The 16,858-nt window shown below is 42.4% G+C and overlaps 1 protein-coding gene and 18 non-coding genes across 22 annotated transcripts; all 19 read left to right on the plus strand.

The window, feature by feature from the left end:
* The first annotated feature begins 75 nt into the window (after positions 1-75).
* trnas-uga (transfer RNA serine (anticodon UGA)) lies at positions 76-158 on the plus strand. The gene has a single exon. It is a non-coding gene; the product is annotated as a tRNA-Ser (tRNA).
* Positions 159-335: 177 nt separating this feature from the next.
* Positions 336-417, plus strand: trnas-uga (transfer RNA serine (anticodon UGA)). The gene has a single exon. It is a non-coding gene; the product is annotated as a tRNA-Ser (tRNA).
* Positions 418-593: 176 nt separating this feature from the next.
* trnas-uga (transfer RNA serine (anticodon UGA)) lies at positions 594-675 on the plus strand. The gene has a single exon. It is a non-coding gene; the product is annotated as a tRNA-Ser (tRNA).
* A 176-nt stretch (positions 676-851) lies between these two features.
* Positions 852-933, plus strand: trnas-uga (transfer RNA serine (anticodon UGA)). Its single transcript has one exon. It is a non-coding gene; the product is annotated as a tRNA-Ser (tRNA).
* Positions 934-1,297: 364 nt separating this feature from the next.
* trnas-cga (transfer RNA serine (anticodon CGA)) lies at positions 1,298-1,379 on the plus strand. The gene has a single exon. It is a non-coding gene; the product is annotated as a tRNA-Ser (tRNA).
* A 177-nt stretch (positions 1,380-1,556) lies between these two features.
* Positions 1,557-1,638, plus strand: trnas-uga (transfer RNA serine (anticodon UGA)). Its single transcript has one exon. It is a non-coding gene; the product is annotated as a tRNA-Ser (tRNA).
* A 176-nt stretch (positions 1,639-1,814) lies between these two features.
* trnas-uga (transfer RNA serine (anticodon UGA)) lies at positions 1,815-1,896 on the plus strand. The gene has a single exon. It is a non-coding gene; the product is annotated as a tRNA-Ser (tRNA).
* Positions 1,897-2,073: 177 nt separating this feature from the next.
* On the plus strand, positions 2,074-2,155 carry trnas-uga (transfer RNA serine (anticodon UGA)). The gene has a single exon. It is a non-coding gene; the product is annotated as a tRNA-Ser (tRNA).
* A 172-nt stretch (positions 2,156-2,327) lies between these two features.
* trnas-uga (transfer RNA serine (anticodon UGA)) lies at positions 2,328-2,409 on the plus strand. The gene has a single exon. It is a non-coding gene; the product is annotated as a tRNA-Ser (tRNA).
* Positions 2,410-3,463: 1,054 nt separating this feature from the next.
* On the plus strand, positions 3,464-3,545 carry trnas-uga (transfer RNA serine (anticodon UGA)). Its single transcript has one exon. It is a non-coding gene; the product is annotated as a tRNA-Ser (tRNA).
* Positions 3,546-3,721: 176 nt separating this feature from the next.
* Positions 3,722-3,803, plus strand: trnas-uga (transfer RNA serine (anticodon UGA)). The gene has a single exon. It is a non-coding gene; the product is annotated as a tRNA-Ser (tRNA).
* A 622-nt stretch (positions 3,804-4,425) lies between these two features.
* On the plus strand, positions 4,426-4,507 carry trnas-cga (transfer RNA serine (anticodon CGA)). The gene has a single exon. It is a non-coding gene; the product is annotated as a tRNA-Ser (tRNA).
* Positions 4,508-4,684: 177 nt separating this feature from the next.
* trnas-uga (transfer RNA serine (anticodon UGA)) lies at positions 4,685-4,766 on the plus strand. Its single transcript has one exon. It is a non-coding gene; the product is annotated as a tRNA-Ser (tRNA).
* A 176-nt stretch (positions 4,767-4,942) lies between these two features.
* trnas-uga (transfer RNA serine (anticodon UGA)) lies at positions 4,943-5,024 on the plus strand. Its single transcript has one exon. It is a non-coding gene; the product is annotated as a tRNA-Ser (tRNA).
* Positions 5,025-5,200: 176 nt separating this feature from the next.
* trnas-uga (transfer RNA serine (anticodon UGA)) lies at positions 5,201-5,282 on the plus strand. Its single transcript has one exon. It is a non-coding gene; the product is annotated as a tRNA-Ser (tRNA).
* Positions 5,283-5,458: 176 nt separating this feature from the next.
* trnas-uga (transfer RNA serine (anticodon UGA)) lies at positions 5,459-5,540 on the plus strand. Its single transcript has one exon. It is a non-coding gene; the product is annotated as a tRNA-Ser (tRNA).
* A 177-nt stretch (positions 5,541-5,717) lies between these two features.
* Positions 5,718-5,799, plus strand: trnas-uga (transfer RNA serine (anticodon UGA)). Its single transcript has one exon. It is a non-coding gene; the product is annotated as a tRNA-Ser (tRNA).
* A 172-nt stretch (positions 5,800-5,971) lies between these two features.
* trnas-uga (transfer RNA serine (anticodon UGA)) lies at positions 5,972-6,053 on the plus strand. The gene has a single exon. It is a non-coding gene; the product is annotated as a tRNA-Ser (tRNA).
* Positions 6,054-6,879: 826 nt separating this feature from the next.
* LOC137079488 (uncharacterized) lies at positions 6,880-11,395 on the plus strand. Of its 4 annotated transcripts, none has more exons than XM_067447440.1 (6): positions 6,880-7,245; positions 8,182-8,393; positions 9,001-9,556; positions 9,685-9,898; positions 10,043-10,286; positions 10,454-11,395. In XM_067447440.1, the coding sequence occupies exons 3-6, from the start codon at positions 9,131-9,133 to the stop codon at positions 10,716-10,718; spliced, it is 1,149 nt and encodes a 382-aa protein (XP_067303541.1). In that variant the 5' UTR covers positions 6,880-7,245; positions 8,182-8,393; positions 9,001-9,130; the 3' UTR covers positions 10,719-11,395. The 4 variants fall into 4 exon arrangements, with proteins under 4 accessions (XP_067303541.1, XP_067303545.1, XP_067303543.1 ...); XM_067447444.1 differs by having other exon boundaries at positions 9,190-9,556; XM_067447442.1 differs by lacking the exon at positions 6,880-7,245 and having other exon boundaries at positions 8,097-8,393.
* Positions 11,396-16,858: the final 5,463 nt, after the last annotated feature.

Consider the following 16,858-nt stretch of genomic DNA (forward strand, 5'->3'; position numbering starts at 1 on the left):
AGCTGGGTGCATTGTACCTGGTGAACTCTAGCCTACACTTCCAGCCAAAAAATAGCATGCTGCTCACTAAATGGGGTAGTCGTGGCCCGAGAGGTTAAGGCGATGGACTTGAAATCCATTGGGGTTTCCCCGCGCAGGTTCAAACCCTGCCGACTACGTGGTGGTTTGTCTGTTTGCTAAATGCATTTTTTCTATCAGAAGCTTTATTTGAGCTCATTGTCTTCTCTAACTTCAGATGCAGCACACATCTAAATTTTGTAGCCTGGTCCATTCTACCTGGTGTAATCTACCCTTTACATCCAGCCAAAAAAACAGCATGCTGCTCAATAAATGGGGTAGTCGTGGCCGAGAGGTTAAGGCGATGGACTTGAAATCCATTGGGGTTTCCCCGCGCAGGTTCAAACCCTGCCGACTATGTGGTGGTTTGTCTATTTGCTACAGGCATTTTTTCTTTCAGGTGCTTTGTTTGAGCTCATTATCTTCTCTAACTTCATATGCAGAACACATCTAAATTTTGTATCTGGATGCTTTGTACCTGGTGTACTCTACCCTACACATCCAGCCAAAAAATAGCATGCTGCTTACCAAATGTGGTAGTCGTGGCCGAGAGGTTAAGGCGATGGACTTGAAGTCCATTGGGGTCTCCCCGCGCAGGTTCGAACCCTGCCGACTACGTGATACTTTGTCTGTTTCCTCCAAGTATTGTGTCTTTGAGAAGCTTTGTTTGAGTTCAATGTCTTCTCTAACTTCAGGTGCAGCACACATCCAGATTTTGTAGCTGGATGCATTCTACCTGGTGTACTCTACCCTACACATTCAGCCAAAAAATAGCATGCTGCTCACTAAACGGGGTAGTCGTGGCCGAGAGGTTAAGGTGATGGACTTGAAATCCATTGGGGTCTCCCAGCGCAGGTTCGAACCCTGCCGACTACGTGATGCTTTGTTTGCTTCAAGCATTAGGTCGTGAAGCAACTTTGTTTGAGCAAATTTTCATCTCTAACTTCAGATTCAGCACACATCTAGAATTTCCAGCTGGGTTAATTTTTCCTGGTGTACTGTACCCTTCACATCCAGTCTAGAAAATAGCATCCTACTTTCTGAATGACATTGTTGTGGCCAAGAGGTTAAGGTGATTGACTTGAAATCCATTGGGTTTTACCTGCGCAGGTTAAAACCCTGCTGTCTACTCTATCTTCAGGTGCAGCACACATCTAGATTTTATAGCTGGGTGCATTGTACCTGGTGAACTCTAGCCTACACTTCCAGGCAAAAAATAGCATGCTGCTCTCTAAGTGGGGTAGTCGTGGCCGAGAGTTTAAGGCAATGGACTCGAAATCCATTGGGGTTTCCCCGCGCAGGTTCGAACCCTGCCGACTACGTGGTGGTTTGTCTGTTTGCTACATGCATTTTTTCTTTCAGGAGCTTTGTTTGAGCTCATTGTCTTCTCTAACTTCAGATGCAGCACACATCTAAATATTGTAGCCGGGTCCATTCTACCTGGTGTAATCTACCCTTTACATCCAGCCAAAAAAATAGCTTGCTGCTCAATAAATGGGGTAGTCGTGGCCGAGAGGTTAAGGCGATGGACTTGAAATCCATTGGGGTCTCCCCGCGCAGGTTCAAACCCTGCCGACTACGTCGTGGTTTGTCTATTTGCTACAAGCATTTTTTCTTTCAGGTGCTTTGTTTGAGCTCATTATCTTCTCTAACTTCATATGCAGAACACATCTAAATTTTGTAGCTGGATGCTTTGTACCTGGTGTACTCTACCCTACACATCCAGCCAAAAAATAGCATGCTGCATACCAAATGTGGTAGTCGTGGCCGAGAGGTTAAGGCGATGGACTTGAAATCCATTGGGGTCTCCCCGCGCAGGTTCGAACCCTGCCGACTACGTGATACTTTGTCTGTTTCCTCAAAGTATTGTGTCTTTGAGAAGCTTTGTTTGAGTTCAATGTCTTCTCTAACTTCAGGTGCAGCACACATCCAGATTTTGTAGCTGTTTGCATTGTACCTGGTGTACTCTACCCTTCACATCCAGCCAAAAAAATAGCATGCTGCTGACTAAACGGGGTAGTCGTGGCCGAGAGGTTAAGGCGATGGACTTGAAATCCATTGGGGTCTCCCCGCGCAGGTTCGAACCCTGCCGACTACGTAATGCTTTGTTTGCTTCAAGCATTAGGTCGTGAAGCAACTTTGTTTGAGCACATTTTCATCTCTAACTTCAGATTCAGCACACATCTAAATTTTGTATCTGGATGCTTTGTACCTGGTGTACTCTACCCTACACATCCAGCCAAAAAATAGCATGCTGCTTACCAAATGTGGTAGTCGTGGCCGAGAGGTTAAGGCGATGGACTTGAAATCCATTGGGGTCTCCCCGCGCAGGTTCGAACCCTGCCGAATACGTGATGCTTTGTTTGCTTCAAACATTAGGTCGTGAAGCAACTTTGTTTGAGCACATTTTCATCTCTAACTTCAGATTCAGCACACATCTAGAATTTCCAGCTGGGTTAATTTTTCCTGGTGTACTGTACCCTTCACATCCAGTCTAGAAAATAGCATCCTACTTTCTGAATCACATTGTTGTGGCCAAGAGGTTAAGGTGATTGACTTGAAATCCATTGGGTTTTACCTGCGCAGGTTAAAACCCTGCTGTCTACTCTATCTTCAGGTGCAGCACACATCTAGATTTTGTAGCTGTTTGCATTGTACCTGGTGTACTCTACCCTTCACATCCAGCCAAAAAAATAGCATGCTACTCGCTAAATGGGATAGTCGTGGCCGAGAGGTTAAGGCGATGGACTTGAAATCCATTGGGGTCTCCCCGCGCAGGTTCGAACCCTGCCAACTACGTGATTCTTTGTTTGCTTCAAGCGTTAGGTCGTGAAGCAACTTTGTTTAAGCACATTTTCATCTCTGACTTCAGATTCAGCACACATCTAGAATTTCCAGCTGGGTTAATTTTTCCTGGTGTACTGTACCCTTCACATCCAGTCTAGAAAATAGCATCCTACTTTCTGAATGACATTGTTGTGGCCAAGAGGTTAACGTGATTGACTTGAAATCCATTGGGTTTTACCTGCGCAGGTTAAAACCCTGCTGTCTACTCTATCTTCAGGTGCAGCACACATCTAGATTTTATAGCTGGGTGCATTGTACCTGGTGAACTCTAGCCTACACTTCCAGCCAAAAAATAGCATGCTGCTCACTAAATGGGGTAGTCGTGGCCGAGAGGTTAAGGCGATGGACTCGAAATCCATTGGGGTTTCCCTGCCGACTACGTGGTGGTTTGTCTGTTTGCTAAATGCATTTTTTCTTTCAGGAGCTTTATTTGAGCTCATTGTCTTCTCTAACTTCAGATGCAGCACACATTTAAATTTTGTAGCCTGGTCCATTCTACCTGGTGTAATCTACCCTTTACATCCAGCCAAAAAAAATAGCATGCTGCTCAATAAATGGGGTAGTCGTGGCCGAGAGGTTAAGGCGATGGACTTGAAATCCATTGGGGTTTCCCCGCGCAGGTTCAAACCCTGCCGACTACGTGGTGGTTTTTCTGTTTGCTACAATAATTTTTTCTTTCAGGTGCTTTGTTTGAGCTCATTATCTTCTCTCACTTCATATGCAGAACACATCTAAATTTTGTAGCTGGATGCTTTGTACCTGGTGTACTCTACCCTACACATCCAGCCAAAAAATAGCATGCTGCTTACCAAATGTGGTAGTCGTGGCCGAGAGGTTAAGGCAATGGACTTGAAATCCATTGGGGTCTCCCCGCGCAGGTTCGAACCCTGCCGACTACGTGATACTTTGTCTGTTTCCTCCAAGTATTGTGTCTTTGAGAAGCTTTGTTTGAGTTCAATGTCTTCTCTAACTTCAGGTGCAGCACACATCCAGATTTTGTAGCTGGATGCATTCTACCTGGTGTACTCTACCCTACACATTCACCCAAAAAATAGCATGCTGCTCACTAAACAGGGTAGTCGTGGCCGAGAGGTTAAGGCGATGGACTTGAAATCCTTTGGGGTCTCCCAGCGCAGGTTCGAACCCTGCCGACTATGTGATGCTTTGTTTGCTTCAAGCATTAGGTCGTGAAGCAACTTTGTTTGAGCACATTTTCATCTCTAACTTCAGATTCAGCACACATCTAGAATTTCCAGCTGGGTTAATTTTTCCTGGTGTACTGTACCCTTCACATCCAGTCTAGAAAATAGCATCCTACTTTCTGAATCACATTGTTGTGGCCAAGAGGTTAAGGTGATTGACTTGAAATCCATTGGGTTTTACCTGCGCAGGTTAAAACCCTGCTGTCTACTCTATCTTCAGGTGCAGCACACATCTACATTTTATAGCTGGGTGCATTGTACCTGGTGAACTCTAGCCTACACTTCCAGGCAAAAAATAGCATGCTGCTCACTAAATGGGGTAGTCGTGGCCGAGAGTTTAAGGCGATGGACTCGAAATCCATTGGGGTCTCCCCGCGCAGGTTCGAACCCTGCCGAGTATGTGGTGGTTTGTCTGTTTGTTACATGCATTTTTTCTTTCAGGAGCTTTGTTTGAGCTCATTGTCTTCTCTAACTTCAGATGCAGCACACATCTAAATTTTGTAGCCGGGTCCATTCTACCTGGTGTAATCTACCCTTTACATCCAGCCAAAAAAATAGCTTGCTGCTCAATAAATGGGGTAGTCGTGGCCGAGAGGTTAAGGCGATGGACTTGAAATCCATTGGGGTCTCCCCGCGCAGGTTCAAAGCCTGCCGACTACGTCGTGGTTTGTCTATTTGCTACAAGCATTTTTTCTTTCAGGTGCTTTGTTTGAGCTCATTATCTTCTCTAACTTCATATGCAGAACACATCTAAATTTTGTAGCTGGATGCATTGTACCTGGTGTACTCTACCCTACACATCCAGCCAAAAAATAGCATGCTGCATACCAAATGTGGTAGTCGTGGCCGAGAGGTTAAGGCGATGGACTTGAAATCCATTGGGGTCTCCCCGCCCAGGTTCGAACCCTGCCGACTACGTGATACTTTGTCTGTTTCCTCCAAGTATTGTGTCTTTGAGAAGCTTTGTTTGAATTCAATGTCTTCTCTAACTTCAGGTGCAGCACACATCCAGATTTTGTAGCTGGATGCATTCTACCTGGTGTACTCTACCCTACACATTCAGCCAAAAAATAGCATGCTGCATACCAAATGTGGTAGTCGTGGCCGAGAGGTTAAGGCGATGGACTTGAAATCCATTGGGGTCTCCCCGCCCAGGTTCGAACCCTGCCGACTACGTGATACTTTGTCTGTTTCCTCCAAGTATTGTGTCTTTGAGAAGCTTTGTTTGAATTCAATGTCTTCTCTAACTTCAGGTGCAGCACACATCCAGATTTTGTAGCTGGATGCATTCTACCTGGTGTACTCTACCCTACACATTCAGCCAAAAAATAGCATGCTGCTCACTAAACGGGGTAGTCGTGGCCGAGAGGTTAAGGCGATGGACTTGAAATCCATTGGGGTCTCCCCGCGCAGGTTCGAACCCTGCCGACTACGTGATACTTTGTCTGTTTCCTCAAAGTATTGTGTCTTTGAGAAGCTTTGTTTGAGTTCAATGTCTTCTCTAACTTCAGGTGCAGCACACATCCAGATTTTGTAGCTGTTTGCATTGTACCTGGTGTACTCTACCCTTCACATCCAGCCAAAAAAATAGCATGCTGCTGACTAAACGGGGTAGTCGTGGCCGAGAGGTTAAGGCGATGGACTTGAAATCCATTGGGGTCTCCCCGCGCAGGTTCGAACCCTGCCGACTACGTAATGCTTTGTTTGCTTCAAGCATTAGGTCGTGAAGCAACTTTGTTTGAGCACATTTTCATCTCTAACTTCAGATTCAGCACACATCTAAATTTTGTATCTGGATGCTTTGTACCTGGTGTACTCTACCCTACACATCCAGCCAAAAAATAGCATGCTGCTTACCAAATGTGGTAGTCGTGGCCGAGAGGTTAAGGCGATGGACTTGAAATCCATTGGGGTCTCCCCGCGCAGGTTCGAACCCTGCCGAATACGTGATGCTTTGTTTGCTTCAAGCATTAGGTCGTGAAGCAACTTTGTTTGAGCACATTTTCATCTCTAACTTCAGATTCAGCACACATCTAGAATTTCCAGCTGGGTTAATTTTTCCTGGTGTACTGTACCCTTCACATCCAGTCTAGAAAATAGCATCCTACTTTCTGAATCACATTGTTGTGGCCAAGAGGTTAAGGTGATTGACTTGAAATCCATTGGGTTTTACCTGCGCAGGTTAAAACCCTGCTGTCTACTCTATCTTCAGGTGCAGCACACATCTAGATTTTGTAGCTGTTTGCATTGTACCTGGTGTACTCTACCCTTCACATCCAGCCAAAAAAATAGCATGCTACTCGCTAAATGGGATAGTCGTGGCCGAGAGGTTAAGGCGATGGACTTGAAATCCATTGGGGTCTCCCCGCGCAGGTTCGAACCCTGCCAACTACGTGATTCTTTGTTTGCTTCAAGCGTTAGGTCGTGAAGCAACTTTGTTTAAGCACATTTTCATCTCTGACTTCAGATTCAGCACACATCTAGAATTTCCAGCTGGGTTAATTTTTCCTGGTGTACTGTACCCTTCACATCCAGTCTAGAAAATAGCATCCTACTTTCTGAATGACATTGTTGTGGCCAAGAGGTTAACGTGATTGACTTGAAATCCATTGGGTTTTACCTGCGCAGGTTAAAACCCTGTTGTCTACTCTATCTTCAGGTGCAGCACACATCTAGATTTTATAGCTGGGTGCATTGTACCTGGTGAACTCTAGCCTACACTTCCAGCCAAAAAATAGCATGCTGCTCACTAAATGGGGTAGTCGTGGCCGTTCCTTCCAGCGATCGGCCGGTCTAACAATTCCTAACGCACTCCTAACAATTCCGAACGCACTCCTAACAATTCCGAACGCAATCGAAACAAGTCCTAACATATTCCGAACAATTCCGAACACAATCCTAACAATCCTAACAGTCAATGGTTAAGTCCTAACAGTATCCGAACAGAGCTCAACGGGGCAAAACGTTCATTGGCTGAACGGGGCAAAGCAGTCATTGGCCGAAATATAGTCATGTGACTACAGTCATAAAAAGAGCGCCATGTATTCGAATGACTCATCATCTTTTATCATCTTTTATCACCGACACCAACCCCATCATTAACGTTACCTCAAAACTAATATCTTCGGATAACGAGCAGGTAAGTTAAGTTTAACATATATTTTAACCTGAAAGAGTTAGAATATATCGTCACGTATACGTTGCGTACCAAAGCAGTCAGATATATGCTCTAAAATTCATCAATATTTGTCAATATTTGTAAAATAATTTATCTCAATACAACAGGTAGCGTAATCTCTTTAGGTAAGCAGCATTTTAAAGATATGTGTCAGACAAATCTACACTGCCTGCCACCTGACTTTAGTAACTAAATATTTTATACATTTTGCATAATTACTAGGCTTTTTTTACATTATATTGACTTGTACTGTTTTTAATGTATATATTTGAGTTTAGTGTACTGTTATCGTTCATTGTATTTGGCATGGAGTTAAAAAAATCGTTTTACACAAATAAATTAACAGAAATACAATTTACATACTTTAACAACCACCCATGTAGTCAAATATATGCTTTAAAATTCATCATTATTTGTCTATGCAAATAATTAATCTAAATACAACATGTAATCTCTTAAGTAAAGGTAAGCAGCATTTTAAAGATATGTCAGACAAATCTACACTGCCACATGACTTTAGTAACTAAATATTTTATACATTTTGCATAAATATTATATAAACTTGGCTTTTTTTTACATTATGTTGACTTGTACTGTTTTCAATGTATTTATTTGAGTTTAGTGTAATGTTATCGTTCATTGTATTTGGCATAGAGTTAAAAAAAAAAATCTTTTTACACAAATAAATGAACAGAAATACAATTTAAATACTTAAACAACCACCCATGTCTATAATCAAACAATCATCAATGTGTCAAATATGATGGACATCATCCATCCTCTACCTAAAAATGTCTGTTGTATTTTTGTGCCTAACACTTTTCTTCAGATTTTATATCAAGTATTTCCCAAAAGTAATGTAAGTCTGATATTTACAGTGTTGTTTCATATTTATAGACATGAGTAAGACGGGTAAACCTGACTCGTATTGGCATGACATCATGTGCAAATATGCCCAAGGGAAGTACCACTTCACAACAGGCAAGAAGCCTGGGGCAAAGAAATGGAAGGATGCCTTGGACCGAATTAATAAGTGTCCACTACACAATCTGACCTGTGCATATGATATCTTTGGAAAAAGAATCCCTTGCAAATGTGGTTATCATAAGGTATGTGGTGATAAATGTGATTATTTTATTTATGCTGATGATCATTACTAATTTTAGTTTTTTTCCCCATAATTTTTTTTTTTTTTTTTTTTACAATTTAATTAGAAAAGATGAGTTTTTTGTTGAGCATCATATTTTGTGCATCATGTTGTGGCTCCTATAGTATGATATAGTGAAAATATGGAGCTCAAACTTGAAAAATAACATTAGTTTTAATCACAGGCAAAACTAAGCAATGCTGTGCATTTTAGTGAAGATGCTGTCAGTATACTAGGTGAATTCTTTGCTTGTAAGGTACATCAATGAGGTCTTTATTACAGTTTAGTAAGAGACTTAAACTGCACTCACACATTAAAAAGATTTGCACAAAGATCTGAAGGTGGGTGTTTCTACAATTATACTGAAAGTAGTTTGACTTAAAAAAGAGCAAACAAACGGATTCATTTTTTTTTTTTTTACGCTTTTCAGCAGTTTGGATTTTGATCATTTACATGCATTAGGTATTTGTATACCAAATGATGCAGCTTTATAAGGCTAAAAATTATTTAGTTTAACTATACTGGCAATATTTTCAGACCTGGGGAAAACATTAACATTTTTTTTGCAGTCAGCAGAGCAGACATTGTTAGGGATGGAAGCAGGACCTCAGGGCAGTGCAGGCCAACGACCAGTCCCACAGAGTAGTTCAATTATGTGTGGTCTTGATTGGAGCAGACTACCCTCGCTGCAGCAAATGTATGATTCCTGTCTGTCCTTGGAGTTCAGAGGTCCTTAACCAACTGGATCCCTCCCACAGAAACAAGTTCCCCGCTGTTCTTACCACACAGCTGGCTCTCGACAGGAGGTGTGTGACTTTGTTAAAGCCCAGAACTGCTGGGAACAGCTCCAGTTTCTTGCAGCAAGCTCTTGAGGAAGTTCACAGCGAGGAGTGGGCACGACGGAGTTCTGACGGAGATCTGACAGACTGTGAGTTTCACAAAGAGAGATGTGCCCTGACACAGACAGAAGTGGTTTATCAGCAGCCACCGCCATTTTGCCCACTACCTCTAGCACAGTGTTTTGAGACCGTCCATGCAAACGAGATCGTGAGTCACCTTGAGGAGCTAAAGGGTGTCATAACCTCAACCGATGGTAACATCCTGAAGCTAGACTCTACCAAGAAGGTAAATGTATATAAAAGGAGGCAAATGCATGTTAACTTCACCTGATGTTCAGTAATTATATCTGATTATAATGTGTGTGTGTGTGTGTGTGTGTGTGTGTGTGTGTGTATATATATGTTTTTATATAGATCACTAAAAAGCTAGCTGGTGGCATTGCGGACACTGCTACTTGGATGACAAACGTTGGCAATGAGTTTGGCCAAGTCCTAAACTGTGTCTTAACCACTGGTGAGGGAGCTGGCCTAGATGACCTGTGTCAGGGCATCGTAAAGCGATACAAGGATGCTGGAGAGCCGGAGCCAGTTGTAATTTACGTTGACAGGGACTGCTGCAGCGAGACAGGTTTGTTAACATAAGTCTTCACCTAATAGGAATGCAACCATTTCAGGCATGTTTTTTGGAAAGTGAATTTACATGCCATCCCTAGGTGTTTGTTATAATTTTAGAACCATGTGTAAAATGATGCCTTGTTTCTCATCGGTGTAGGCGTGACTCAAGTTCTTACCTGGTTTCGACCATGGAAGGTCACAGTGCGACTTGACGTCTTCCACTTCATGCGGCGGTTCACTGCTGGTCTTACAACGGAGCACCATCCACTGTATGGCACTTTCTGCTCCAAGTTGTCCAGCTGTATATTTGAATGGGACCTCGTCTTAAAGAGGCAAAAAGAGCTACTGGAACAAACCAACTTGTTGCTAGTTAGAGTGAACAACACCACAGTGTCTTCATGGTGCGTTGGATTTCAGCTTGCTAAATTGGAGTAGTTTAGTGTACATAGCAAATCTCAACTGATTTGTTTTTATTAAATATTCTTTATGAATGTTTTCTGGGTAAAGCTGCCATTTTAAAAGCAGTTCTGCTCTTATCTAACTGAAAATGTTTGTTTTTCTTTCCCAGGCTTCTTGACAGACAGAGAAGAACTGACAGGGACACCTTGCTACAAGGGGTGGAGCTTCCCCAGCCTGTTGGTTTGGCAAAGGAGCCACTGCCAAAGCCTAGAGAGCTCCCATCTGCACCTGATGAACATGGACACGTTGCCATTGAGTTCCAGGAGCCTGAAAATCAAGAGGGTGAGGCAGTTATCTGCCAACGTAAATATGCTCGCACTGGAACTGCAGTGTCTTCTATTACACACACAGACACTGAGCTTGGAAATTATTAAAAGACAGCTGATTGAATGGTGTGCATTAAGAAAATTCATAGGAAAGCTGTTTAATGTATTATATCTTTATCTATTTATCTTTCAGCTGTCTTTAATGTATAAGAAAATTCATAGGAATGTTCTTTAAAATATTATATCTGTATCTATATCTATGTCTATCAATCAGCTGTCTTTAATGTATTATATCTATATCTATTTATCTATCAGCTGTCTTTAATGTATTATATCTATATCTATTTATCTATCATCTGTCTTTAATGTTAAAGTTTGAGTGCATTAGGTAAATTCATAGGAAAACTCTTTTCTTTTTGGAATAAATATAATTACATTTCGCATTTACATAAATTTATAAATTATATACCTATTGCATAATGGAATTATATTAATAATGTATATGTTTGTGTGTGTGTGTGTGTATGTATGTATGTATGTGTATATATAGTATATATAATATAATATATATATAGGTTTACCTGTGCATTGTATGTGTTTGGTTGTCATGCCATAGGTCATGTTTTTTGTATGGTTCTCCCTACCTCTTATATTATTTTTTTGTCTACTATTGTGTTTTCATTACTTCTGTGTTTTTAGATTTTCCTTTTGACCCCTTGCAACTTGTGGCACAAGCATTTCACTGTATTGCAAAGTATATGTGACAATAAATATAACTAACTAACTTATATACGTATATGTTCTTTACATTATATTCATGTAACATTCTATTACACTGTTTGTGGAAGTGTTTATTATCCTTATATGTAAATATGTATATATTATTAAACTGCATTAATTTATTAACTGTTTATTATAGTTGTAATTATCATTTAAAATTAGATGAATACAAATAAGGAATATTTAATGTGAATGTTGGATTAAATTTAAGACTTTTGAATAAAACATATTAGTAGAAATACGTGTTGTCTGTTTTATTTCAGCTGTACAAAAATTATATGAGAAAGTGTTTTGTTATTAAGGGAAATGTGCATAAAAGAGCCAATCAGCAATCGAGTTCACATGCAGGTCAATCTCGATTGGCTGATTATTCTCGTGACATTCTCGCTGAACTCGGGAGAACATCATCTACTATCCGGAGATTAAAGGTAACATTAAGTATTATTAAATCACAAATTCACGACTCTAGTTTTAACCTATTTACCAGACCTTAATTATATTTTTTTTGGGAATAAAGTTTAAGAGGTCTAAACTGCCGCAGTAAGGCAAGTTCACATAAGATTTACCTGTGACGGTATGCTAACGTTAACGTAACTCTCCATGGTTTTTTTTTTGAGGGGAGAAATGATTGTTTAACCCCTGATAATAGATATCCATCATAAAATATGTCGACCTCCCACCCCAGATCCAGATGTTGTTTTGTTCCAGGTGCAGATGTTGTAATTTATTGTCAATACTAGTGTTTATGAACCATGCTAGTATTTGGTGTGGTTATTTTACGGTTGCTCTGGTAAAATAACAACTGTAGTAATATAATTACATTACGTTACCCAACACTGTACAAATATTTCTACAAAAACTTTAGATTATTATACAGTATTTGTTGCAGTGGTAACACATATTTAACACAAGTTTACATTGCATGTTGTCAAAACAGATGTTCAACCTCAAAAGACAAAATTCTACTCTTGCAATTTTGAAGACTGTTTGAAACCAAGCAGAGAGAGCAACCATTGACTAGCATAATAGGAAAAAAAAATACTATGGTAATCAATGGTTGCTCTCTCTGACAATATTCTTCCACGATATTTTTCAGAAATGACCAAAACAGGGAAATCCAACGCCTATTGGAATGATGTGTGCCATAGGTATGCCCAGGGAACCTTCCAGTTCACTACAGGCAAAAGGCCTGGAAGCAAACAATGGAAGGAGGCCCTGGAGCGGATTGATGCCTGTCCCCTACAAAAGGGAAATAAGGTGGACCTGTTTGGCAGGCATATAGTGTGCACTTGTGGGTTCCACAAGGTAGGTGTAAGATATAATATATCAAAGGCATGATAAGTTCCTGTATCATGTAATAGACTATTTTATTGATCATCCACATATCTGTTATCTGAGTGCACAGTTCTGCAGAATAATTGATGAAATTATTTAACATGAATAGTATGGCCTTCTTTTGTTTCTAATCTTTAAAAACGTTTTATCCCAGTCAACAGATACAGGGCCTAATGTATTGGTAGGCAGCAGCAGCACAGTGGCAGGCAGCAGCAGCAGCAGCACAGTGGCAGGCAGCAGCAGCACAGTGGCAGGCAGCAGCAGCACAGTGGCAGGCAGCAGCAGCACAGTGGCAGGCAGCAGCAGCACAGTGGCAGGCAGCAGCAGCACAGTGGCAGGCAGCAGCAGCAGCACAGTGGCAGGCAGCAGCAGCAGCACAGTGGCAGGCAGCAGCAGCACAGTGGCAGGCAGCAGCAGCAGCACAGTGGCAGGGACATCACAAGAAGAACAAGGAATTAAGTGTTCTCTCTGTGGTGTGGTTGTGGAGGCAGAGAAGTTCTCAGAGCACCTCTCTGACCACCATGCTGAAGAGAAGTGTGACACCTGTGGGGCCAGGGTCCAGGGTGCTGTTGGACTCCTCCAACATATTGAGTCCAGCCATTATGGGGCCCTGTTGGCTCCACGTTTCAGCCCTTTAAAAGATCCCACACCATCTCCGTGCCCCTCACCATCTCCACGGCTGGTGCAGACACCAGTGTCTCCATCCCTGCGGCCCACTGTATCCTCACACCACTCTCCAGCCCTACAGCCCTCACCACCACCACCTTCACGGCCAACTCCATCCCGTTGGACAACTCCATCCCCACACCACTCTCCAGCTCTACAGCCTCCACCAACATCACGGCCCACTCCACCGAAGTGGTCCACTCTGTCCTCTCGGCCCACTTCATCTCCACGCCACTCTCCAGCTCTACAGCCTCCACCACCACCACAGCCCACTCCATCCCAACGCCACTCTCCAGCTCTACAGCCTCCACCACCACCACAGCCCACTCCATCCCAACGCCACTCTCCAGCTCTACAGCCTCCACCACCACCACAGCCCACTCCATCCCAACGCCACTCTCCAGCTCTACAGCCTCCACCACCACCACAGCCCACTCCATCCCCACGCCACTCTCCAGCTGTACAGCCTCCACCACCACAACAGCCCACTCCATCCCAGTGGCCCACTCCGTCCCCAAGACCATCTCCATCCCCTCACCACTCTCCAGTTCCACAGACCTCACAACCATGGCGCTCTACATCTTCGCAGCCCACTCCATCCTCACATCCAGCACCCTCTGTGCAGCCCACACCTCTGCCTCAGGCTGTAACTGATTGGGAAAGCTTTCTTCCCAGTCAGTTCAAGAGAGTCCTCCAGCCAGCAGATTGGGTATGGATTGCCAAGTGCCTCTATGAGCCCACAGGACAGCTCAGGCAGAAGATCAAGGAGAACTGGTTTTATCCACCGATGCAGCCCAAGCCATCTCCTCCTGAGCCTGGGTGGTACTTCAGACAGAGGATGTTCTTGTGGGCACCAATGAGGATGTGGGGCATTCCTCTTAAATGCCAACAGTGTGGCCGTAAGATGCACCACTCAGGGATCTACCCAAAGGTCAGGGAGGTGATCGACATGGGTAGTCGCTATTACCTGGTGGGTGGAGACTATCCACGCTGCAGTGTATGCAGGCTTCCAGTATGCCCATGGAGCCAGGACATCCTTTTACAACTGGATGTGGCACACAGGACAATGTTTCCAGCAGTGCTGACCTCTCAGCTAGCCCTGGACAAGAAATGTGTGACCTTCCTCAGGCCAAGGACCAGTGGCAACAGTTCTTCCTACCTCCAGTCAGCAGTAGAGGAAGTCCACAGTGAGGAGTGGGCACGACGGACCATCCAGTACCTCTCTGACTGTGAGCATAATTTGAAAAAGGTTGCCCTGGTCCAATCTACAACGGCACCATCCTTTCCTGCACCTGCACCCTTCAGGCCGCTTCCACTCGCCCAGTGGTTTGAGACTGTCCACTCCAATGACATCCTCAGCCATCTCGACGAGATGAAGGGGGTGATTACATCCACCTATGGCCGAATCCTAAAAATGGATTCTACAAAGAAGGTACAATACATGAAGGTCTCAGCATGAGATTTTATATATATATGAGTAATGTACCATAACAAAAAGAAGAAAATATATAATTAAGCCTGTTAGAATGTCTTTATGTTTCTTTATGCTTATTTTTCAGATCACCAAAAAGCTGGCTGGGGACATTGGGGACACAGCTGCGTGGATGACGAACATCGGCAATGAGCTCGGCCAGGTTCTGAACAGCGTTCTGACAACAGCTGAGGGTGCAGGACTGGAGGAGCTGTGCCAGGGCATCGTCAGACGCTACCAGAATGCTGGTGAGCCAGAGCCGGAGGTCATCTATGTTGACCGGGATTGCTGCAGTCAGTCAGGTGGGATTTTCAGATTACTACTTTATCAAATGTGACATTGGACCACAAAACCAAGTCTTAATGGTCTTTTTGGTAACACTTTACTTGAAGGGGTGTGCTTAAGACATGTCAAGAATATGGGCAAAACAGCTCTAACGATTGATCAAACTATATATATTTTTTGAAATTGAACAGTTATTGTTAATGATTAAACACTGAAACTTTTTTTACCATTTCAAAATAATCCATTAAGGATTTGTGTTTAATGTTAAATACAGGAGTATGTGCTTATATTTTCTGTTCCATTGATTTGCGCATAGTGTCAAGGAAACTATCAGTACTTGGAAACTAATCAATATGCATGAAAACACACCCACTGGAATCAAATGTTTCAGGAACCAAATGTATTCTAACACCATCTTTTAATTAAAATGTAGACATCATCTGAAAGGCAAGCTCATTCAGAGTAAATAAGCTTTCCATTGATGTATGGTTTGTTAGGATAGGACATTATTTGGCCCAGATATAACTATTTGAACATTTTCAATCTGAGGGTACAAAAAAATAGAAATATTAAGAAAATTAAATTTATCAAAATTAAGTCCTTAGCAATGCATATCCACTCACAAAAAAACTTTGGTATATATATATATTTATGATAGGAAATTTGCAAAAAATATCTTCATGGAACATGATCTTAATATTAATAATAATTATATTAATTTTTCTCATAAAAGAAAAATCAATAATTTTGACCCATACAATGTATTGTTGGCTATTGCTACAGATATTCCGGTTCAACGTATGATTTTACGTGGTTCTGTGGTCCAGGGTCACATGTGCATTGCAATATATTTTACAAATGTTAATAGTGGTTGTAATTATTATTATTATTATTATTATTATTATTATTATTATTATTATTATTATTATATCAATGTAATGTAATTGTAATTAATTATTATGACTGTAAAATATGTTGAAATACAATCAAATGCATGCTTTTTGCTAATGTTTTCCCCCTCCACAGGTGCACCTGCAGTGCTGAATCTTTTTCGGCCATGGAAGTGTATTGTGAGGCTTGATATTTTCCATTTCATGAGGAGATTTAACTGCGGGCTTACCACAGAGCACCACCCTCTCTATGGTACCTTTTGTTCCAAACTTTCCTCCTGTATCTTTGAGTGGGATCAGGAGGATGTGAAAGAACTTAAGGTGGCCAAGAGAGGGGAGTGGAAAAACAAGCATGGTGGACAGGCTCCCACTGAGGCGCAGCTCATAGCCACCATCAGCACCGGTGAACTGGTGAAGCACTGTAGGCGGCGGACACGTGGGGCTGAGGAGATACGGGCCATGATTTCAGGGCTGCTGGAATCGGTCTGGGAGTCAACCGACACTACAGGGCTTCGCCTAGTTAACCCTGACAGCATGCAGCATGTGTGGGAGATGCAGAAAAAACACCTCGAGTGCATCCAGGACCCTCCACATGTTGACTTATACACAAAGACGGGGACACTCCAGAAGGGTGGCAAAGTACTAAATGTGCTTAGGTGTGGCAGGGGGTCATCCTCTCTGGAGAGTTTTCACCGTCATCAGTGTTCCTTCATTCCTGGTAAATGTTCTGTAGGTTGTTAAGTTGTAAAGATTGCTATAGTGTCACCATTATAGTAGTAGAATCCTGGGTACTACCTGGATTTGGCTTGCTTTCATGGAAT

The sequence above is a fragment of the Pseudorasbora parva genome, chromosome 6 (assembly GCF_024679245.1).
Source record: "Pseudorasbora parva isolate DD20220531a chromosome 6, ASM2467924v1, whole genome shotgun sequence".
Taxonomy (NCBI): domain Eukaryota; kingdom Metazoa; phylum Chordata; class Actinopteri; order Cypriniformes; family Gobionidae; genus Pseudorasbora; species Pseudorasbora parva.

Coding starts and splice junctions, on each gene's coding strand:
- LOC137079488 (XM_067447440.1), top strand. CDS start 9,131: ATGATTCCTGTCTGTCCTTGGAGTTCAGAGGTCCTTAACCAACTGGAT. Junction 9,557..9,684: donor AGCTAGACTCTACCAAGAAG/GTAAATGTATAT, acceptor GTTTTTATATAG/ATCACTAAAAAGCTAGCTGG. Junction 9,899..10,042: donor GGACTGCTGCAGCGAGACAG/GTTTGTTAACAT, acceptor TCATCGGTGTAG/GCGTGACTCAAGTTCTTACC.